Consider the following 22,789-nt stretch of genomic DNA (forward strand, 5'->3'; position numbering starts at 1 on the left):
GCTTGAAGCCCAGCCCTCTCTCCCCCTACCAGTTTTCTCTCAGCCAAACTCCTCTTTAAAAGCCTCTCTTCTGCTCACCTTGTAAGAACGAATGAATCGGACAAATACTGGGAAGAATACAGAAGGAGGCGTGGTCTTGGGACTCTCACCGAAGTAGCGCACAACAGCATTGTAGGCCTCCTGGTGGGGGGGGGGGGGGCGGGCAGAAGGGGTCAGCCCTGCGGGGAAGGAGAAGCCTGGCTCCCGGCAGGGGCAGGAGACCCACAGGAAGCCGCAGGCCCCCACAGCCCCCGTGGGAGGGCAAAGAACTAGGGGCTCGCCAAGCCCCCTGGAGTGCGTCTCCAGAGGCAGCTGCCTGCCACCCCCAGCGTCCCCTCTCCCCCACGATCAGCCAGCCAGCTGCTTGACAAAAGTTCTTTGACCCAAGAACCAGAACCAAGCCCGCCAGAGGCACATGGCACCTTGGCCCCAGCCTCTCCCACCCGCCTCCACCCTGTGCTCACCTCGGCTGTCTTGGCATCGCGCTGGAGCTTGTCCAGTTTGCCTTCGTTGGTGCTAAGGAAGTTGCGCAGGACACTGTTGTCATGTATGCTGCACTCCCGCCGAATCAGCTCCATGCCCCGACCCAGCTCCTTCACGTCTAGCAGCACGTTCTCCAGGGACACTGTTGTCACCAGAGCCCAGGCTGAGGACTACAGCAAGCTCCAGCCCTCCCGCTCAGCATGGGCTCACCCGGTTTCTCACGCCCCACTTCCAGAGCTACCAGCGTGGACAGAAAGGGGCAAACCAAGCTAGCCAAGCTCTCGCAGGGGCAAGGAAAAGGAAAAGGAAAAGAGGCCGTGGGCTCATGACCCCGAAGGTAGCAAGGGAAAGTAAGCCGCAGACTGCGGGGCTCCAAAACAGAGGTGCCCCAGGCCTGCCCCAGTTTCACAAGGGGGGCAAAAATAACAACAGCCACCCTATGTCTGTGGGGGGCTTTATGGGTTTTCTAAGCACTTCACATACATCACAGAGACACAGGCTCTGGGGCCAGCTTGGGGGAGTTGGCAGTGAAGAGCCACCACTGCCTTCCCCTTCCAGCTCCCACAGCACCCAAGTGGAAAGGGCTGGGTGGGGCCTGGTGCCTGTAGGAAGGCTCCCTGTGGGGTGGCCCCTGCCCATGGCCCCAGCGGAAAACTTTGAAGTGGTCAGAAAAAAGAAAACAAAAGCTAGCAAGAAAGGCACCCAAGTGCTCCTCCTCCTCATAGCTTCCAGGGATTGTCCTGAGCTGGACACGAGGCAGGCTTGCTGGGCCAGGCTCCCCTCACCTGCTGCAGCTTTCTCCACAAAGTGCAGCTCATGCCAGAAGTTAGCCAGGTCTGGGTATTTCTCCTTTACTGTCAGGGCGATGAAATGCAGCAGTGTCATCTTTCTGTCAGTGGACTTGGTGTCCAGCAGCTGGTAGAGGGGGACAGGGGTCAGTGCAAGAGGGCTGAACACCCTGGCGCCACGGCTGCTGCCCCCTCCAGCTTCCTGGCCACTTGCTGTCCCCACCATCTTACCAGATCCAGGCTCTGGAGCTTGAAGCCATACACAGCTCCCCGCTTGCTGCTGTTCATGTAGTTCCCCAGGGCAAGTATGATCTGTCCAAAAGAGGCACGGGAGGAACTCAGGGCAAGACCCGAGGGCTCCTTCCTCCTCTCTGTATAGCGCCAGGCCCCCACCCAGGACCTGGGAACCCCCGGCACCTCCATCCCCAACCTCTCCCCACCTCCAACATCTGCTTCAGCTTCTGTGAGGACTTGACGGAGGCAGAGGCTGCAATGATGGCGTTGAGTTGCTGGAAGGCAAGATGAATAGCTGAGTGACCCCATGCCGGGATGCGGCAAAGTCAGGGAGGAGTTGGCAGGGGAGGGGACCGGCAGGTAAAGGGCGGAGAGGCAGCCGCAGACAACCATGATACAGGTGGGGGCCGTACCGGCGTGAGCATCTGCAGGTTGTCCTGGAAGTTGCCCAGGAAGGCCATGCCAGCCATTCGCTGGGTCAGCCGCTCCACCTTGCTGAAGAGCAGCATGAAACGGTCCTCGGCCGCCAGCTCCTCCAGGGGCTGCCGCTCCCGCTCGTATTGCCGCAGCAGCTTCACCTCAGCCTCTGTGGGCAGGAAGCGCATCAGGCACTCCACGAAGTCCACGGGTAGTGTCTGGAGGTCAAACCTGTGTAGGAGGGAGGGACCACCTCAGGTCTTGCCTTTGCCCACATTACGTCATCCCTTCATTTTCCAGCTCCTACAAGGACGGAGGGTGGGGTCTTGAGCAGCACACAGCCAGAGGCAGAGGACTCACTGTCTCACCTCCAGTAACTCCAGGACTGGTGTTACTCAGCACCAGTAGCAATTCTAGGGTCACATTCCATGCCCTGTTTAAGAACCCTTCAATGTCTTCCCTCTGCAACTAGGGAGAAGTCTTAACACCTGGACGTGGCTTAGGAGGCCCAGCCTGCAAGACTTCTGCTCGCCTCTCTACTCTGTCTCTCCTACTCCCCTCCTTACACTAAAGCCAGAGTCAATTTTCAGTAGTCAGGGCACCATGCCTCTCCCTCCAGGCCCTGACCTGGAGTTCATATACATCCTTCAGGTCGCAAGTGAGACATCACCTCCTCCAGGAAGCCCTCCCTGATCACCAAGCTCAGCTACCTGGCCCTCCCTGTTCTCCCAAAGCTGCCTGTACCTCCACTACCTTGGTGTTGTCACCCAGTGTTACTGGACTATTCCTCTGTGCTTTAGACTGGGAGCTCCTTGAATGAAGGTCTGGGCTGACTCCCCAGCACCTCAAACTGTGCCTGGCACACAGCACAGATGCAGTAAGTTCTGGCTAAGCCACTGGATGACTGAGGGAGTTCTGTCAATGCCCTGGAATCCAAGGAAGGCTAGGATCCTAGGTGGAGATCCTAGGTGGGTTACCAACTAGCTGGGACCAGGGCAAGGTCAGCGGGAGCCTCACGTGTGGATGGCCCTGCAGATCTCCTCAGCTGAGCGGCCAGCCTTGCGGAGGGTGATGGCCAGGTTCTTGGCACGATTGGCTTCCAGCAGGGTCACCTTGCTGGCAGCCTTTTGTGCTGTCTTGTTCTTGGAGCAGATGAGGTCAAGGGCAGGGCCCTGGGCTTTTGTCTTGAACAGTTCTTCAAACTTGTCCAGATCCAGGTCCTGGCAGGAGTTGATGAGAAGGGGAAATGCTGTGGCCTCATCCTACAAGAGGACCCGCTGGCAGCATACCAGCATCAGCTCAGCTCTGGTACATGGAGGGCTGAGTCTGAGGGCTCTTCCAAAGCCAAGAGATCTACCTTAAAGGGCAACCTGGTCCCCAGCTCCCAACCCCAGCCTTGAGGGCCCCAGGCCCTGCTACCTCCAAGATCTTCTCATCATCAAGTTCGCTAAAGACAGTGCCGCTGATCTGGTTGGGTTTCAGTGCTGTCCAGTTGAAGACAGGCAGCCGGAACTTGGTCTTGATAGGTTTCTTAATGCGAATGGCTAATTTGGAAGGAGGATCAGTGAATGAGGCAGGAGCCAAGGACACACTCCCTCCGTCCCACTAGCCCTGCCCAGAGCCCTCGGGACACTCACCTGACAGGCCTACTGTCAACACCACAGAGGGAGCAGCGCCGGGGAGAGGTGGGGCTGGGGGACACTTGTCTGGGAAAAGAAGAAATAGCACTGTGACTCAGGGGCCAAGAGACTCCCCTCTGTCCGCCCTACCTGTCCTTAAAGACTATCAGGGAAGGAGGCTGCATGAACTCCCTGCCCAAGTGGCTCCCAGGGGTCCTAACTGACGGGGCAGGTCGTGCTGTCTCTGACCCACTCTCTCCTGCTTTGGTCTAAGCCCTCTCCTTGGATGTCTTCAGAGGACTCAGGAGCGGCATCTTTATGCTCCTTAAAACAGACCCACATCTGCTCCTAGACATCCCTTCCTTTGTAATCTGAGCCTCCCTCGGATTCTAACCCTCCCTCAGCCTCACCCACCTGACTTTATATCGGTCCAGCCACATCCCCAGTTTCTCCCTGTGGAGATGCTGCTGACTTGGCTTTTGGTCTGGCCCCACAATAAGGCTGCACCTCTTGCCTTTTACCAGGTAAGGGTCCTGCTTACCTGGTAATGGGGGAGGGGGAGGGGGCAAGGGAGGAGCTGGCGGCGGAGGCAGAGGTAGGGCCTCCTCGGGGGGCGGGGCCGGAGCCAGGAGGTCCAGGTCGGAGGGGGGCATGCCCTCATTCAGTTCCTCAGGGCCTACCCGGGCCAGGGCCTCGCTGCCCACTGACTCTAGGTCCCGGGCGGTGGGCTCCAAGTGGCATCGGCGCTGGAAGGCCTCCTCCTTCTCTTTAATGAGCCGCCGCAGGGTGTGTACCTGGTGGCTCGTGTTCTCGTAAGTCTCCTATTGGGCAGATAGCACCATTAAGAAAAGAGCACCTGAAGGTGCAGCAGGCGATGCTCCTGGGAGTGAGACTTCCTACCCAAGGGTCTCTGGGAGGGTACTCAGAGGCAGAGAGCAGCAGAAACCCAGGGAAAACTGGAATGCAGCAGGACAAAAGAGGGGGGGCGGAAGAGCTAGCCTGTTTGGCTGGCACCCTGCAGTGTCCTTCCTTACTGCTCCAGCCCAGTCTCACTGGTAGGCCCAGGTAGAAGGCTGCCCTTGTGAAACTCTCCTTGACCCACCAGCAGCCTGCTATGGCAGCTCTCAGCCCTCTGTGCCTCAGTCCTGCTCTCATTTCATTTGGTTTGTACAGTCGCTCAATTGGAAGCCCCCTACAGACAAGACCCCGCCTTAGCCACCTCTGTATCCTCCATACTCCCAATTCAGCGCTTCAGACTCTTAGCAAGGGCTTGGCAGATATGTACTGAGCTCAACAGAGCCAGCATAATTGTATTCCTGTGGAAGAAGAGATGGGTTGGGGCATTATTTTATAACTAACAAAAAGTTAGGTGAGGGACAGAGAAGACACTGACATGTGAGGAGGCCCTGCTCTCCAATTTGGGATACCTGGTGGATATCCTAATAAACAGCCCCAAGTACCTGGGCTATTCTGAGCCTGTTCATTACGCTGGGCTGGGGAAGCACGTGGAGGTGCGGGTGAGGGAGAAGCAAGGGGGTGGGCTGGCAGGAGGAGACAGGGGCTCCAGTGGTGCCCCACCTGCTCCCACCCTCCTGTGTGTGTGTGTCTGGCCCACTGGCTCCAGCTTCCCTCTCCAGCTAAAACATGAGGTGAAATCATCAGCCCACCCTCATTTGAGTGCCTCAGGGGTGAATTAACATCTGGATTCTCAAGGACTTGACAGGACTGACATGGAATGATAAGCAAGATCCCCAGGCCCCAGCACCCAGTACCAGTCAGGGGCTCCCTTCCCCACATAACCTGGTACCTTGATGCTCTCGAGTTCCTTCTCCCGCTGTAGCAGCTGCTTCTCTAGCTCTGCCACACGCATCATGTTCTCATTCTCTAGGTCCAGAAGCTTCTCTGTGAGCTGCAGGATGAGAAGGGCAGGTTTGGGGATGGCCCTAAAGTCTGGGCACTCAGCACAGTCTGAACCCCAGTCAGGACCCAGGCCCAACCCCTCCACCCAGGGCCCCAAAGGCAGCTTGGCCCAGTGGCTTCCTTATGTCACTCCTGTGAGCCCAGGGTCTGAGACCACATGAAATAGTACAAGGCAAATGGCCACATCTGCCTCTCTCAAGCCTGAGGCCACCTCACACCCAGTCCTGAGGTCAATGTGTGTTCCACCGCGGATGAACTAGTGCCTCAGCCAGAGCATGCGCTAGAGAGCCCCAGCGGATTCTGAGGCTTCCCTGAGGCTCAATCGGGAGGTAAGTAGGTTACCTCAGGATTCCAGGGACTCAGATGTCCCCACTCTCTCCCCCCCCTTCAACAGTGGTTCTGGCAGCAAAGGAGGACCACCTACATGGGACACATGCTCCTCCAGCTCTTCCACCTTCTCCAGGGCCACATTCTTGGTCTCGGCATCCTCCAGCAAACCCCCTACATCAAACACATTGTCCAGGTATGCCTGGATCTGCACCTGCAGCTTCTCACTCTCTGTGTGCCTTGACTTCTAGGGGAAAGCAGAGAGAGTAGTAGTTGGGGGAGCCTCCTCATCAGCCTCCATGACCCCTTCCCAGAGCCTAGGACCCAGGGAGCTCCTACTGTAGCCGTGTCAGATTCTCGCCCTGTGGAGCTGACTGACTGAGGAGCCCTCTGCGCAAAGGCCAGAGTCTCAGGTCACAGAAGACAGGCAGGGTGCCAGGAGCATCCATGACTAGGCTCTTTCTTGTAAAAGAAAACCTTGTGATACAGCTAAGCTTGTCCTCTTCCCGAAGCGCCTCATCCCGTGAGGACTCCAGCCCAGCTCACCTGCAGGAACTCCTCCAGCCCCAGCTTTGTAAACTCATACTGCAGGTGGACCCGGAAGTTCATATCCTCCACTGAGTGCACCACGATGTTGATAAACTGCATGCAGGCCACCTGGGGAAGGAACAGCCCAGAGGGGCAGAGAGAGCCGAGACATGGAGGGGAGGCGGCTGTTAGAGCCAACATCATCAGGTGGATAATCAAAAGGAGTAAAAAAGGTAAGTCTTTCAGGGAGCAATAAGAGAATTTTAACTTAAAAAACGTCAAACTTAATATTCATTTTATGAAAATAAGTAAATTACATGAGAAATAGGTGTAAATGAAGATTTGCCTGATTTCCTTTGCACACCAGCAGGCATTCCTTGAGACAACTCTACTAGCTGTATACCCTAGACTGAAGGGAAGTGAAGCTAGAGGAAAAGCTGGGGAAGAGGAAAGCAGCTCAGAAAGGATCCAAATCAGGGACAGTACGGCCACACAAAGGGGGAAAGGAGGTAGACCCAAGACAGAAATTGTCCTGGAGTTTCTAAAAGCTTTCTGGGGTGAGTGAATGAGTGGACAAGGAGCATTTAACTGAGTAGAGAACCACTCTAAGTCTTACACAGAACATCAAAGTACGCTGTCGGCCCAGCCCCCGTTCTCAAGGAGTAGGCGGCCCTGCTAGGCATGCACCTGACCCAGGACCAGCTCCTCACCATGAAGTCGATGTTGCTGTCCTCATTCCGGAAATACTCCATCAGCTTCTCAAAGCGGTGCAGCTCCTTGCATACCTGAACAAGCAAACTTTCTCAGTAACAGGATCTGTCCCATGCAGAACCCAAGCCCCTGAGTCCTGGTTCCCAGGAACATCCAGCAAAGGGACTGGTTCAGACCAAGTGTAACCACAATTCTTTCTATGTAACGGGTCACTTGGGACATGATAGAAGAAAGCCTGGGACCTGGCATCTGCTCTGGGTCCCTGAGGGAGCTCAGTAAAGCATGTGCCCTTGGTCTGGGCTCTGGGTGCCTCTGAGGGTAGGCCAAGAAGAAACACAGGGGTCTGGTGTTGCCGAGCTATTGAAGGAAAGAGGGAGGGTGGAGGAAGGTTGGAGGCCATGGCCGAGGCAGGAGGCTGAAGTCCTAGTGGGGATGCAGGAGAGAGGCCTGGGTGCAGGAAAGCCTCTGTGCTGAGAGGGGTCCAGAGACTCCTCTGAGCCTCTGGCTTCAAGGAGGAAAAGCCATTTCCTGGCTTGAACAATGGATGCTACTAGGGAAGAGTTCCAAAAAGGAGGAAGAGGTGGGACCAGCAGCTGCAGCTGTATGTCGAGGAATCCTATGTTCAAGCAGATGGGGGTTTCAAAGCCAGGCCCAGAGTCTGGGGAATTCTAAGTAGGAGCTCCCTCTCCCCTCACCAAGGACAGCCAACACCCCAGGAGGATCCCTGCTTGCCTTCTCCTCCCACTACAAATATAACTGCCTCAGGTTCTACCAATGGGTTCACTGCCTCAGAACGACCTGGGGAGCCTGCTAAAGCACAGAGATGGCCAGGCCTCCCAGGGGTCTGTGCATTTAACACAGGCTCTTCAGGTATTCTGCTGCACAGCAGGTTAGAACTGCTGGACTATAGCCCTCAAGTGAGGGCATCCTTCTCTTGCCAATCAGGAGCTTTCCCGACACAAGATCTAGTAAGACTGAAGTTTTGGTTTTGGTTTAAAAAAGCAGGGGGCAGACTACCTAGCTAAAAGCAATAGGCTGTTAAAATCCCTAGGATGTGTGAGATCACAGGAAACGGCGCTTACCTACCTGGCTCACACCTCCTCCCCGCCAAACACACACACACACACGCACGCACGCATGCACGCACGCACGCACATGGGTATAGGAAACTGACCTCTTTGAAATTGTCAAAGGCAGCAAGAATGATTTCGTGACCTCCCCGTACCAAACACACGGCGGCCAGGAGCTCTAAGACAAGTGCTTTGGTCCTAAGGGGTGGAGAATGAAAATTAACACCCTAGCCCCCGACCCTGGCCGCCACACAGCCCATTTCCACAACTGGGTGAGTCCTTTCAAGAGAGTAGAGACAGCCTCGGTGGTGAGGGAGAGGGTGGGTTTGGGAAAGAAGGCAGGGGAAGGCAGGCTTTCTCCCTCCCTAAGCTGTGCAGACCAGAGGAGAGCAGAACATTCCTCCTCCAGCAGAGGTGAGGGGCCAAACCAAGGCGCTGACCTAGGCCACAGGACCCGAGGCCAGGCAGGACTTCTTGGCAGGGACAAGTGCAGCCCAGTTCTCCAGAGTCCTGGGCAGAGTGGGGAGGAAAGGGGAGGGAAGGAACTCACCTTGGATTCTTGTTGTTGAGGCTGAGCGCAATCTCATTGACAGCGTGAGGGTGGGACATGACCAGGTTGAATCCATACTGTAGCAAGGGGAAAGGACAGAAGGAGGGGAGACCATGACGGTGGGGAAGACAGATCCCAGCTGGAGCTCCCTGACTGCAGACCCACCAGCAAACTTGTCTTTTACAAGCTGGTGCCTTCCTAGCTCTCCTGGTGTGGGAGATGAGGCAGAAGAGGCAGAGCACCCATGGCTAGTGCTGTCGCCTTACCTGATAGTTCATGATGGCTCTGAGACAAAGGATACAGACGTGGACGTCATCCTTCTGGCTCACCAGGCGGGAGTTCTTCAGCGCCCTGCGCCCAGGGAGAGTACTATACCTGGGGGAGAGGGGCTGCTGGTGAAGGGTCTAGAAGCACTTGCCATCACCCAGACAGCAGGCTGCCCCTCAGCAGCAGAAGAAAAGGGGGATGGAGGACCTTGCACCAGCAGCCCAGAGAAGATGCAGGGGGTGCAGGTGCAGGGGGCAGGGCGCTCCACTGTTTTCACCTCCCTGGAAAAGGTCTTTGTCAGTTAACTATCCAGGATCCCAGCATTACAACCAGTGCCCAAACCATCCTAAGCCCAGACATCCTCCAAAATACAACACAAGGTGTGTAGGTCTTCCTAGACCTCAAGATGGGTCCAGAAGACATTCATTTGAGCCATCCTTCCTCTTCCTTCTAGTCACTGCATCTTCAACACATTCCCTGGGGCAGGGGCATCTTAGCTCCCATCCCACATCTATGTCCTAGAAAAGACAGAGCAGACCCCAAAGGCTATAGAAGGGCTAGGGACTACATGTGACTTTGCCCCTAGTGATGTTTCATGGAAAAAAAAGGAAACACAAGTGGTATCTGCTCGTGCATGACTAGAATGGGCAAAACCCAAAGAAGACTAGGAGAAAAGCATGGCTGAGAGACAGAGGCCATGGAAAGGGCCATAGGACCCAAAGGAAAGCCTCCCTCTGTAGGAGGGGCTCTCAGAAATCATCCTGTCCGTCCACTTGCCTCCGGGCAGGATGGCTCTTCAGATACTACAGACAAATGAACACGCTGCAGCCTTGGAGGGAAAAAAAAGGCCTAAAGGAAGAAGTGAAGGGAAGGTGAGCAGCAGCAGGTTGGGTGGGAGCTGGTCTCCGGGCAGCGGATGGGGCTGCGTGCAGAGCAGAGGGAAACAGACATGAGGGCAGGTGCTGGACCAGCTGGTGAAGACTAAGGAGCTGGGTGAGGACAAGCCCTGCCCAGAGGCCTGGAGGAACGGCAGAGTGAGAATGATGAACAGAGGGGCCCCCAGAGACGGGGAGAGGAGAGGGGAGGGCTGGAACCCCAGATGGGGTGGGCACAGCCGAGGGTGATGTACTTACCCAGGACAGATCGCTGGGCAGAGTCAAGGAGACAGAGAGGACAGACCAGAGACAGACTGGCAGGCAGAGGGCAAGAGAGCTGAGCCTGAAAGCAAGAGTGAAGGGAGGAGCGTGAGCACTCACCGCTGTCACCCAAGACCGGGACGGGGACGAGGGTGGGAGGCAGGCGGGCAGAGCGAGAGCACACATACCGGAGCACAGACTGGCGCGCAGAGCGAGCGAGGCTGTTGGTGAAGGGGGCTGACAGGGCGCTGGGTGGCTGCAGGTCCTCAATGGACCTGCTCCAGGACCGGAGCTTGTCAAATGCACCATCGTCACCACTCTCCAGAGCCTCAAAGTCAAACCTGGAGCAGGAAAGGACACAAGCGCACACACAGGAGAAATTCAGTGCCAAGCCGCCTGGCGAGCCCACCCCGGCCCTTTAGACGTCTAGGGCAACAAGAAGCAAGGGAAGCAGAAGAGAAAGCGGAATTGGGCAGCAGAGACCCAACCCTGGTCAGGGCCGAGTAGGGCAGAGTAGTCACCGGCAGCAACCAGGAGGGGGATCCGAGGAGATGCGGGTGCTGACCAAGGCCAGCCGCTGCCCCCCACTGGCCTCCAGGAGTCACCTCCCCATGGGCCCGAAGGGATGCGGGGAGCTGGCAGCCCTTCTGCACTCCCAGCCACAGAGGGGACATCTCAGAGAAGCTGCCGCTCCCCTTGGAGAATCTGCCCTGCAGAGCAGTGGTGGGGAACAGGCCAACTGAAGGGATTACTAGGGGGCAAATGGCAGCAGCCAAAGGGGCCTCTCAGTGCCCTGAGGGTGGGGCCCAGGTAGTTCTGGACTAGGTGCACGAGGCCAGGTCTGAGTGGAAGGGAATGGGGGTCCCGAGAAACCCAGAGTGGGACAGGCCTCTGTGTTCAGGAAAAGCACCATGGTCTCATCCTAGCACTGGGTTTTAATGACCGGGTTTTCTTTCCATGGTTCTACTTGAGGCTTCTAGGTTTTTCTGGTTTAGAGGCTCCTTGGGCTTCAGCTTCCCTCGGGGAAGAAATCACAGGTCAAGGGTGTGAACCGGAGTCCACAGGAGTTGAGATGGTTTCTACATCACTTCCTGCTTCTGGGACCAGACATCTCCCACCATTAGCAGTTTGGGAGCATAGCCAGGGCAAGGAGGACAGCTCAAGATCACAAACCCACAAGGCCTTCTCCTTTACATATCCCCACATCGGGATCTACCCCCTCTGAGAAACAAGCCCCACTCCTCTTTCCTGTCCTCTTCCCCCAGTAGGTCACCCAGGACTGAGCAAGCATTTCCTACAGGCTCTTCCCCCAAGGCGCCTTCTGCTCAGACACACACAGCCCCAGGGTCAAAGGCACAGAGGCCGAGGCTTTCTGAAATAGGAAGCGGTATCTGCAAATGCCTGAGTGTTCCCAAGGAAGCAGGAGCAGACTTCAGGATCCTGACGATCAGATGCTTAACGGGGCTCTCAAGCAGACATCAGAGGAGTCTCCTGGACAGGGAAACCACTTGCCAGTGGTTTCCCTCTGTGAATAATAGTATTCCCCAGAGCTGGGATGTGCAGTTTACAAATAAGTGCCTTCACTCAAACTCTATCTGGCTTCGCTCTTTTCCCCTCAACCCTTCCCAAAACACACTCTCTTACTTCACCTGCTCCGAGTCTTTCTTTTCAAAACACAGTCAAAGGTACTGCTGTGGACACTACAATACTGAGGTTCCAGTGTATTTTGGTTTCAAGCAGCTGGAATTTGTTTGCTTTTGAAACAAGATATGCTTATTTGGAAAAATAATCTACATCTTTTGCTATAAAAGCTCTGAATTTAAAAAAAATCGCTTCAGCAAATGTTTTTCATTTCTTTCTATAAAAAGAGTGAGTTTCTTTTAAGGGATAGGAGGATCATGAGGCTTGACTTCTGTAGGGACGGGAATGGGAGTGGGCCACTCTTGGTTTTAACAGGGGATGACCTGCAAAAAATGACAAAGGCCAAATCTAGGAGAGGCATTAGTTCGAAACCCTAAGGAGATGAGGGTGAAAACCTGCTGAGGAAGGAGAACAGCCCAGGGGCAAGGACAGTAGCAAGAAAAGTGGAAGTCGAGGCTGGGGCTGAGTCCCAGAACTGAGGGAGTTCCCCAGGACGCGGGACTTTCAGCGCTAACACTCGGGAAAGTCACCGGCAAACCGGGGTGGTCAGTCACCCGAGGGCTGACGTAAGTCTTGGGTCTAAGTCTGAATGTGTTGGCCATGCCATGAATGATCAATATATATAATCTCTCTTTCCATATATTTAGGTAATTATGGTAGGGAACAACACCCTAAATAATAACAATTAACAAATAAAAGGCGGCTACCACAGTATAGACTATGTTCCAAATACTACAACTGCTTTACACACATTATCATCTAATCCTTATGGCAACCCTGGAATATGGATCTCCTCTTACGTAAGAGGCCCTCAGCAAACTTGCCTGAGGTCACACAGACAGTAAAGGACAGAAGAGACCCACACCCAGCTTTGGGCTTTGTCTTAACTCAAAAGTTCCTTCCACTACCCCACACTGCCTTCTCCTCTGCGCTAATTCACTTCCAGCTGCCTCCAAACCCCCCACCTGCTTGAAAAAGCCTCCTGAATGCTTCACTTTCAGTCTGCGTCAAAGGTCATGCTCACTGCTCCTGGGGTGACCTGGAGTAACCCTCTCACAACTGGAGACCCAAAGTTGCTTCTTGAAGACTTAGCTCTCCCAAAGCAAACAAATCCCCACAGGGCATCTCTCCCAGAAGCCAGGACATTTCCTTGGACGGCTCCCAGCATGGAGCCTGGATCCTCTGGGCTCAGATTCTGAGCTCCCTTTCCACATCTCTCCTCCTGCTCCCCAAAATGCACCTTCTACTCCAGCCACCTGGAGTAGATCTTCACTGATCTCAGACAGCCCCTTGGCCGCCTGTCCACTCCCACGCTGCTGCCTGGGCCCTCCCCTCCTGCCTGAGGTTCCCATTCCCATCTTCACTACTGCAAGCTCACCCTTTCTCGTCAAAGCAGAATGGGACCATGTCCTTCCTCACCGTTCCCCAACCCTAGTCCCAGGTAGTACTCACATGACGGAACATTGGGCAAATGACAGGTAATCCACCAGCACGTCCAGGCCTTTGTTTTCATCATTCAGAAACTCCCGCACCCACCTGCAGATAAAGGAAACACCGTGGAGGGGTCTGCTAAAGTGGATTGAGGGGGAGGAGGAAAAGGTGTCTCTGATAAAATGACACCCCCTCCTGGATCCTCTGGAACTCAGCACCAGGCTGGGAGAATTCTGAAGATCAAAGCCTGTGGCAGACCCAGCCATGGTCACGTCACCGGCCTGGACCGCCTCTAGACGGGAGAGCCAGGGATGAGGAAAGGTACAGGCCTTCCAACACCATGTTAGTCAAACCAGCTTTCAGGAGCCCCCTCCTCAAGGGCCAGGGCTCCACTCAATCATTTCCTAGGTCTCTGGTGTCCAGCACGTGGCTGGGCGCACCATCCTGATGCCACATTCCTGGGAGGAATTGAGGGTTAGACAGAGCATTTACTGTAGCCCTTGTGCAGAGCTGTTCCTGACAGAAGCCAGCAGGTCCCCGACTTGACCGAAGTCTCAGTTAAAAGACAGGCAGGGAGGGTCAAAGAGAGCCTGGAACAGAGGCATATTGGGCCAAAAGGCCCTCCACCAAGTTCAAGGAAAGGTATTTTGGGAGGTAGTGAGCAGAGGGGTACGTGGACTTCAGTGTTTTGTCAGGGTGAGTCTGGCAGAATAGGAAAAGGATGCGGGGACAGTCAGGAACTCAAGTAACCCCAGAATGGCTCTGGCCACTAAGAGGGTGAACCAGGGAGGCAGGAGGGAAGACAACTAGGCACCCTAAAGACAGTGGACCGGAGCATGTTCACCCTTCTGCCTTCAGGCCTTTTGAACTCAGACATCCCTGGGAGGAAAGTCAGGAGCTAGTCCCAGGACTGTTACAGGACAGGCTCATTCCTGTCCTATAGACATACAGGACCCAGAGAGACATAAAACTCTCAGGATGAACCCTGACTCTCCTGTGCTCTGTTCCCTCCGAGCGTCCAGGTGTCCTTCTAGGCCAGCTGCGCCAAACAGCCCTGGAAGGCCGCTTCTCCCCCACAGCTGGAACACCAGCGCCATGTTTGATGGCCACACCCCGGGCTACAGAGAGAGGCCGGGCCAGAGCACCAGGCCCGGCTAAGATCTGGCAGCAGGCTCTGGCTGAGGCTGACTGACACCGGAGCTGCCTGAAGTTAGCTTCCTCTCTGGGGGCCGACAGGCCTCCCGTTTCCTGTCTGTCTGCGCTCCAGCTCCCCACCCCCTTCTCATTTCCTGTCTGAGTCTACACTGCTATTTTCGGGATCTTGACACTTTGAGGAGAGGTTAAAGGGCACTTAGGCAAGGCCGCAAACCAATACAAACCAGGGAGAGGAGGAGCAGGAGAGGCTCTGGAATCCTACTTCCCAGCCCGCCCACTCCAGGCCCAAGTTCCCATCTTTGCAGGCCTGGGGCTGATCGGGCTGCTGCCGAAGCAAGATCCTCCTCTCCCTACCTTGCCCTGAGCTCCTGCTGCCCTGAAGCACCCACACCCCAGCCTGACAGCCTGACAAACTCTTCCTGCCCCAAAATCCGGGATGGATCCGGGCCCTCCCACATAACTCTCCCAGGGAAGTCATAGTCCGGATGACAGGAGCTCCTAAAATGCCAGACACTAAGCTGCTCCTGGGAACCAAGGACCAGGTCCAGACCTCTAGCTTGTATGCCAACTGCCAAGAGGCCTGGGCCTGGGAACCATGCTGCTCTGGCCCCAGCTCCTGGCCAATGGCCAGGGGCGATGGCACCAGGTAGAAGGGGCAGGCAGAGGGGACTGCCCTGCACTGCTCTGTGGCCTCTCCTGAGAAAAGCAGACCCCCATCCTCACGTAGCAGGACTTAATAAGGAAGAGAGGAGGGCCTCAGAGAGAAGGGAGTGGGGAGGGGTAAAGGCCCTGTGGAGCAATGCAGGGTGGTAGATGGCGTCTGGAGCTGCCATCTGTGTCACTCTTGCTCTCTCACGTGGGGTAGCTGATGAGGCTCTGCAGTTTTTCCTTCTGTGAGCTTCACCAAATAAAGGTGAAGGCTTAGTTACACATTTCCAAGCAGGTCAGTTCTCAATGTCTGCTTCACAGATGAGGTGTGAAAGCCAACTCTGGCCATCAAGCACAGCTACTGAGGCCAGGAACTGTCCCTTTCCTGTTCTTTCCTGTGCCATTTCCCCTACAACTGCTGCTGAGGCAGCTGGCTGCATACAGGTAGCCTCATAAGAACCCCAGGCAGCCTCAGCCTGGGGAGGGGACAGGAGGGGAAGGCACATGATGTCGTCTGCCTCTTTCTACCCCCTGCTCTCAGGAAGCCCAGGACCCTGGGGCTGGAACCTGCCCAGAAACCTCCATCCCGAACCCAGGCTCAACTCCTCACTTGTGTCAACTCTCAATGTTCGTGCCAGGCCCCTCAGTCAGACCTGTAGCCCTGCCTGCACTTCTCCATCAGGTGTCCCTCACTGTCCGTTGTGTATACACACACACACACACACACTCTCTCTCTCTCTCTCTCTCTCTCTCTCTCTCTCTCTCTCTCTCTCTCTCTCTCTCTCTCTCTCTCTCACTTTCACTATATTTACTCTGGCTGGTTACGGTTTTATAAAACTGAGACCATAGCCGTCTTTCACTGTATCTCACACATTAGCCCTCTGTCTGTTCAGCAGGTCCTGGTTCCTCACTTCTCTGGCAAAAAAGACTCATGTAGTTTCTAGGGGCCCCGTCAGTGGGTTGGCAGTACCCTGGTCAGTGAATACAGAAGATGTTCAGCTCCTGCCCCACTGCCTTAGATCTTTCCCGGTACTTCAGGAAACTGCTTCTGCTCATGAACTAAAATTGTCTTATAATCAAGCAACTAATCTTCTGGGCACCAAACAGTCCATGAACTAGGTAGGTCTCAGCTACCCAATGTAACACACTCCTCCATCCCCAGCCTTCTCTGGGCCTCCCTTGGCCCAGCCCCAGGCCACAGGCAGACTCCAGTCTCAGCTGCTATGGGAATGTCTTCCACTCAAAGCCACAGGCTGAGGACCCCAGGAGAGGCCCCAAGCTTGCCAGCAGCATCCAGTCAGCAGCTGGCAGAGCTGAGGGGGAGAAAAGCCAGAAAAGGAACAGTCTGAAGCTCTCTGGGGAAATAAAAGCCATTCAAGAGGCAGATCTGCCCCATGGCAGGGAGATGAAACAGGAAAACTATCCTCAGTGGACACCACCAGGTCCTAAGAGGCCAGGTGAAAAGGCTCTGATGGTCAAATCTGACTCACCCAATGTGGTTGGTACGAAGTGAGATCTCCAGCTCTCTCAGTACTTTGGTTGACTCCTGCACTCTTCTCCTGAACTTCTGTAAACATGGAATTTTCTGTCACTGATGGAGGTCCCCAAGCCAACTTTACAATACAAGCAAAAGGGGTAGTAAAGGAAAGGGAAGGCATACCAGAGGGCAGTTATAGTCCTTCCCTCTGTTACTAGCCAGCCACTCCAGGGCCATGGCCTCAGAACACAGAAACCCAACCCCCATTGCTCAGAAGCAGTCCCAACCCAAGTCAAACGGTTTGCCCCTAAACCCCACAGGACTGTAAAGGGCAGCAAAACGGGGCCTCCCTGCCTCGCACTTCACCTTCCGAGTTACGCTGGGGTCCAAGAAGCTCTGGAGTTTCTGGATGTAAGTGTGGGGAGGATTCTTCACCTGGAATCGTTCCTGTAAGGGAAACACGTGTGTGTACACAGACACCCAAGGTTCTGAGGGGAGTGTTGAGGAAGTAGGGCACTCACAATGTTTGATGTGAGGGGACTCCTAAAGTTATCACCTGGCCCTTAACATCACCCAAACCATAGGTTCCCCTTCTTGACTTATCCTCAGCTACTTCTCATCTGTTGCCATCTTCTCCTCCTTCAATTAGTACTCCCTAAGCCTAAAATATTTTTCTACATTAAAAATTATTTTAAGAGCCTGCTGCTTGCTAAGAAGATGCGGTGATTACATAGCTCTAAACAGCACCCAAAATAAAGACATGATTGGGAAATGTTGCTCACTTCCTAGCCAGCTAATGGACAGGGGTTAGGAAGGTGAAGGGGAGGGGAGCTAGGCCTTGTAGAAGCCAACTTTCTTAGCCCTGAGCCAGACTTGGGACTGGACTGGTTTTGCTGTGTTAACACAGCTCAGGAGTGCAAACACACTTTCTGCTCCTTGCCCAGGTCCCAGGCCCCAACAATCCAAGCAACCCCAAATGCTGCAGGCTGCTTTCAGCAAGATCACTGCTCCGTCCCCTTCCACACAGGGCACAGGCTCCCCATTGTGGCCCAACCCCCTCATCTGACCCAAGGGAAAACTCTTAAGCATTTTGGTCCTGTAAGGGCCTCCACAACTGAGATATCTGAAGAGTTAGGGGCTGGAGAGGGTCCAGGAGAATGATATAATGTTAGGAAACAGAACCTAAAAACAAATGAAAGAAAAAAAAGGAAAGGTTTGAGAAAGAGCTGACATTATGTGACCTAGAAAAGACTGAGAGATTATCAATTAAAGAAACTCAATACCAAAGGGCTACTGTTCTCCAAACCCCAAGTAGGATCTCACCATGCTCACCAACTCCTCTTAATGCAGAATTCAAGGAAATGGGCCTTCCCTGGATAAGAAGCAACCTGGACTAGGTTCTCTGAAGCATGATTCTACCTTAGGTCAAGCAGCATGACTTGGGAAGCAGAGAAGCACAGATGGAGTTGGCGGCCTGAGCCCTGGCTCCATCACCTACCAGTGAAAGGCAAGTTACTGAGCCTCAGGTTCTGCTTCCATAAAATGTAACAGTGCCTTCCTCAGAGTTTTTGTGAGGATTAAATATATATATATATACATATATAAAGTACATATATAATAAGTACTCAATAAATGTTAGCTATTGTGATTTTGTTCAGGGCTTGAAAAAAATTATGTTTATGACAAAACTCCATCAGAAAGTGCTGGGTAAACAGACTGCCTACACCCTGTGCCAGGTGCTTCCATACCTCCCAAGAGGTAAGGAACTAAAAGCCAACTCTCCCAGCAATGCAGACAGGCCTGTCTGAGTTCAGAAACTCATGACTTGTGATCTTCAAATGTGTGCAGGGGAAAGAGCAAGGCCACAGGCATTAGTTCTTGATTCTGAGCTAAGTGATAATCTCTATTTTCTCTTCTGGCTCTAAACACTTTCATGTAGGGACAGCTTCCAATCCTCACGTTCTGAGATTTGGGAACAGAAGACTAGAGGACTGGGGCTTCTCATTTCTAGAGGCCTGTAAATAATGGGGAGAATCCTACTATTTGCCAGGTCTGGAGCAGAGCGAGAGAAAAATGGTGCTTTGGATTTCCCAGCCAGGGACAGCCCTCACCCTGGGGAAAGGCAGAAACAAGCTCTGCTGGGAAAAACACCAAACTCCTCCATAGCACACCCTATACCTCAGACCTACACAAACCTCCTTGAGGTTGCTGCTCACTGGGAAGAAATCAAGACAGTGCTTTGTGGCGGCTAGAGGGGAACTTGGCCTCCCAGCCCTGTCTCTGTTAGGAGAGGCGTTTTGGAACAGGAAGTAAGCATGGACTGAGGCCACGCCCAGGCCAGGGTTCCTTAAGGAACCCCAGAGCTGCAGCCAATGCCCACGGTCCTGCTGCCTCGTCCAGCTCAAGACACACCCCCACTTCTGGGCCCACCGCAAACCCCGTACCTGGTCACAGATCAGATCCCACTTCTTCTCGTTGTCATACTGCCGCAGGAGCCGGGCTTTGTCAGGAGGCAGGTTCATGGAGCTCTGAGGAGAGAACCTGAGTCAACAGGGCTGACAGGCTCCCCTTAGGCCTCGTCCCTCAGGCTTCATCCTGACACTCTGTGGCTGATAAGGAAGGCTCAGAGAGGCATGACCATCCTCCTGCCTCCCCTTCATATTTGCTTCAGCTTGGTTGAGCAATGTTTTCCAAACCACAGGTTTTGGAATCCATTTAGTCAGTCAAGAGTAACTTTATTTTAAATGAAAATGAACAGACTGGTTATCAGGGGGTCGGGGGGGAGGGATAAACTGGGAGATTGGGACTGACATATACACACTACTATACATAAAATAGATAACTAGTAAGAACTGGCTGTATAGCACAGGGAACTCTACTCAATACTCTGTAATGGCCTATATGAGAAAATAATTTTTTTAAAAAAAAAAGTGGATATATGTGTATTTATAACTGATTCACTTTGCTGTACACCTGAAACTAACACGACATTGTAAATCAACTATACGCCATAAAAATTTTTTCTAAATAAAATTCAATTTTAAAAAAGAAAATGAACAGATTAAAATAGAATAGGATTGAAGATACCAGAATTCATTGCAAGTGATAAGTATAAATAATGTTTCACGGACTTCCCTGGTGGCACAGTGGTTAAGAATCCACCTGCCATTGGAGGGGACGCAGGTTCGATCCCTGGTCCAGGAAGATCCCACATGCCACGGAGCAACTAAGCCCATGCACCACAACTACTGAGCCTGTGCTCTAGAGCCTGTTAGGCACAACTACTGAGCCTGTGATCCACAACGACTGAGCCTGCGAGCCACAACTACTGAAGCCTGCGCGCTCTAGGGCCTGCGTACTGCAACTACTGAGCCCGAGTGCTGCAACTATTGAAGCTCACGCGCCTAGAAGCCCACGCTCCAAGAGAAGCCACCATAATGAGAGGCCCGCGCACTGCAACAAAGAGTAGCCCCCACTCACTGCAACTAGAGAAAAGTCCCACGTGCAGCAACGAAGACCCAACACAGCCAAAAATAGATAAATAAATAAAATAAAATTTAAAAAGGTTCAAGAAGTTTTGTTTCTTCTTATAAGTTGTGTACACACACGCACACACACACACACACACACGCACACACACACACACACACACACAGATCACGCTGTAAAATGTGTTTCTTAACATGGGACCGGGCAAAAAGGTTTGAAAGCTACCAGTCTAAAGTGGCAACCTTCAATCGATTTCCCACCACGGTCTGAGAGCTGAGCGGGCTTCCTGCACCACGTATGCCCACAGGTGAATCCTGAGCCACCCACAGCCTGTGCAGATGCCACAAATCTACCCCTTTCCCTCATATCAGGATACAAGTGAATGACTAGAACATTAACATAAAGGTAACTGCTCAAATTTTTAAGGAAATAATTTATAAAATTTCAGGACTTTAATTATTAGTATCAATTACTTATGACACAGCTCCCAATTATTTAAGACACAGTAAAGTGTCCCAACCCCTCATTGAGACACTCTAACCTAGAGTACAGGAAAGACCAGGAGTCATTTTATTTTGTTCACTACTGTTTGCTGAGTGAATAAATGAATACAAGTGTAAGTGAGTAAAAGCCAAGGCATCCATGGGTGAGCTCCACCCAGACCAGCAGCCCTACCTTCCCCTCCCTTTTTACCCCCATCCAGCCAAGGCCCTCCTTTAACCACTCCGGCGGCTGCCTTGGTGGCAGGTCACAGCCTTCGCCTCCAAAGGCAGATCACTCACCTGCACCCCACCCCCAACTCCTGAATCAGATATGATCTCCTACCTGAAGTATCAGAGCTGTCTGATGACCCACGTGACTACCCACAAATCTGGCCTCTTCCCCCAGCACATTCAGGCCACCTGGAAGGCCTTCCTCTCATCTTTCTCTCCTTTACCTACTGCTCCAAGTTCAGCTCTTAACTCCCGGGTAAACGAAGCATGACCACTTGGTTTACCTCTGCCCACTCCTTGACATCCTCATCCCTGGGAACATGAATCATGTGTGCCCGGGATCCCAAGGAGTCACACAGGCCCTGCATTATTCCAAAAGCAGCAGGAGTATCCTGGGAGTGAGGCCTCCATTTTCTAAGAAACTAAAAGAAAATCCTTAAACATCATTTATTTCTGTTACATGTATCTACTTATTATGCATTTATTTACATACATACTATTAAGCCAGTTGTATGCTCATCTAGCTCCTAAAGGAGTGTTATCTATTCATACGATCTCCAATCTCCAATAATGTCTAACCCCGTGACAGGCACTGAGTGGAGAGTAAGTTGATGGTAAATCTATGGTTAAGACGTCCCGATTCTGAGCTCTGGGCCCAGCTCCTTGCTGGAAACAGAGTCACTATGATGCAAAAAAGGAAGTAGCACTGGGATCTCTGCTCAGTGTTTAGAAGTAGAAGAATTTAGGAATACAGAAGAGGTTAAAAAGAAGAAAAGAAGGGGAAGAGACCACCACTTCACATGTCTCCCCATGGTTTCTGCTGCCCTGTTAATCTGCCTGAGCTTCCGCAGGCAAGAGGGGCTAACCGAATCCTCCCCACTGCCGATGTAGCAGGGATGGCTGGACGGGCAAATACAACCCCAGATGTTGTCTCTGGAATTATTTTGCTAACGGCCAATCTCAGCATGTCTCTGTGGATAACAGGACAGGAGCAGGAGGCCACAACAGAACAGGGACCCAAAGATCAAAGGTGGCCCAGAGCAAGTTCTCCCACCTAACTAGGGCCAGGCTGCTGCCAGCTGAGCCCAAGTGAGACCAGGCCTGGTTCTGGCTCTGTGTGCATCCTGAGATGACTTCACTGTCACCTGCTCCTTTCTCCCAAGCCTGTGCCATGAAGATAGAAAACGGTTGTCTCCCTTGGAAGAACGCGACCGGGTGGGGGCGGGAGCTTGTCGCTACTGTGGCAGACATCACATCCCATCTACACCAACTTCCTCCCTCAGCCAACCACTGACAGCTGCTGTGGCCTCACACTTCCCCACCAGGTGAAGTGGTGAGAAAACGTCCCCCCAGGGCTTCAAAGACCAAGCAGAGTCACCACCTTTGGGAACCCTAGCCTAAGAGCATGGAGGAGGAACCTCAGGGACCTGGCCAAACTTCAGATGCCCAGGAGAGAGGGACACCAGTGTATGGAAATGGGTGGCAGAAGCATGAATCAGCTCCGACCACAGGCCCACATCCTCCAGTCCAGAGTTCTGGGTGGCACTTTCTGGACAGTGATGGTGGTCTTCTCTGCTCCTTTGGGGCTGAAGTGTGATGGGGAAGGAGGTGGGTGGGGGAATTCCCCAGCCTCCAACACTCACAAGAAGTCCATCACTGACTGGGGGGTGGGAGCCACTGGCTAAGGGGCAGGACCAGGGCCTGGCAGTTCTCCCCCTGCCAGACTAGGGCATCGGGGCTTCTGCCTCCACCAGAAAACGTGTGTGAGGCCAGCAGGGCTCAACGTCCTGAGGAAGGGCAGCTTCCTGAGTTCCAGGGACAGCCAAGGAGCAAATCTGACATGGTTCCTTCTGGTCTCGGTCAGAGGTTTGCTTCCTTGACATTTTCCTGCCGTGGTTCCGCAGAGACCTCAGGCTCTCTTGAGGCAGAAGCTGGGCTGCGTTCTTGCCAACTCCTCACTGAGATCCTTGCTGAACAGAAAGGAGGTTCAGCTGTCTCGGAGCAGGGGGCACTGAAGGTGGAATCAGAGAGCCCAAGATCAACTTGGGGCTCTTCAGTCACAGAACCTCAGTGAGCTCATCCATAAAATGGAGATAATCTCATGACTTCACAGGGTTTTATGAGGATTAAATGATAAATACTTCGG

The 22,789-nt window shown here is 53.4% G+C and overlaps 1 protein-coding gene across 5 annotated transcripts in view; it reads right to left on the reverse strand.

Annotated features, from left to right (window-relative positions):
• Nucleotides 1–22,789, reverse strand: part of FMNL3 (formin like 3) — a 66,295-nt gene that overhangs the window by 15,636 nt on the left and 27,870 nt on the right. For 2 of the 5 annotated variants that reach the window (XM_059080592.2, XM_059080587.2), the window contains exons 2-23: nt 18,886–18,969; nt 16,808–16,888; nt 16,455–16,531; nt 13,183–13,266; nt 10,278–10,430; nt 8,953–9,061; nt 8,687–8,763; nt 8,241–8,334; nt 7,066–7,140; nt 6,374–6,484; nt 5,925–6,074; nt 5,388–5,489; nt 4,122–4,401; nt 3,599–3,667; nt 3,381–3,505; nt 2,979–3,181; nt 1,958–2,192; nt 1,751–1,819; nt 1,542–1,622; nt 1,308–1,437; nt 504–664; nt 79–180 (exon numbers count right to left, since the gene is read on the reverse strand). In XM_059080592.2, the coding sequence (XP_058936575.1) occupies nt 79–180; nt 504–664; nt 1,308–1,437; nt 1,542–1,622; nt 1,751–1,819; nt 1,958–2,192; nt 2,979–3,181; nt 3,381–3,505; nt 3,599–3,667; nt 4,122–4,401; nt 5,388–5,489; nt 5,925–6,074; nt 6,374–6,484; nt 7,066–7,140; nt 8,241–8,334; nt 8,687–8,763; nt 8,953–9,061; nt 10,278–10,430; nt 13,183–13,266; nt 16,455–16,531; nt 16,808–16,888; nt 18,886–18,969 (2,652 nt within the window). The remainder of the gene's footprint in view (nt 1–78; nt 181–503; nt 665–1,307; nt 1,438–1,541; nt 1,623–1,750; nt 1,820–1,957; nt 2,193–2,978; nt 3,182–3,380; nt 3,506–3,598; nt 3,668–4,121; nt 4,402–5,387; nt 5,490–5,924; nt 6,075–6,373; nt 6,485–7,065; nt 7,141–8,240; nt 8,335–8,686; nt 8,764–8,952; nt 9,062–10,277; nt 10,431–13,182; nt 13,267–16,454; nt 16,532–16,807; nt 16,889–18,885; nt 18,970–22,789) is intronic. The other 3 variants (XM_059080588.2, XM_059080591.2, XM_067009238.1) reach the window with 3 other exon arrangements.

The sequence above is a fragment of the Kogia breviceps genome, chromosome 12 (assembly GCF_026419965.1).
Source record: "Kogia breviceps isolate mKogBre1 chromosome 12, mKogBre1 haplotype 1, whole genome shotgun sequence".
NCBI lineage: Eukaryota > Metazoa > Chordata > Mammalia > Artiodactyla > Physeteridae > Kogia > Kogia breviceps.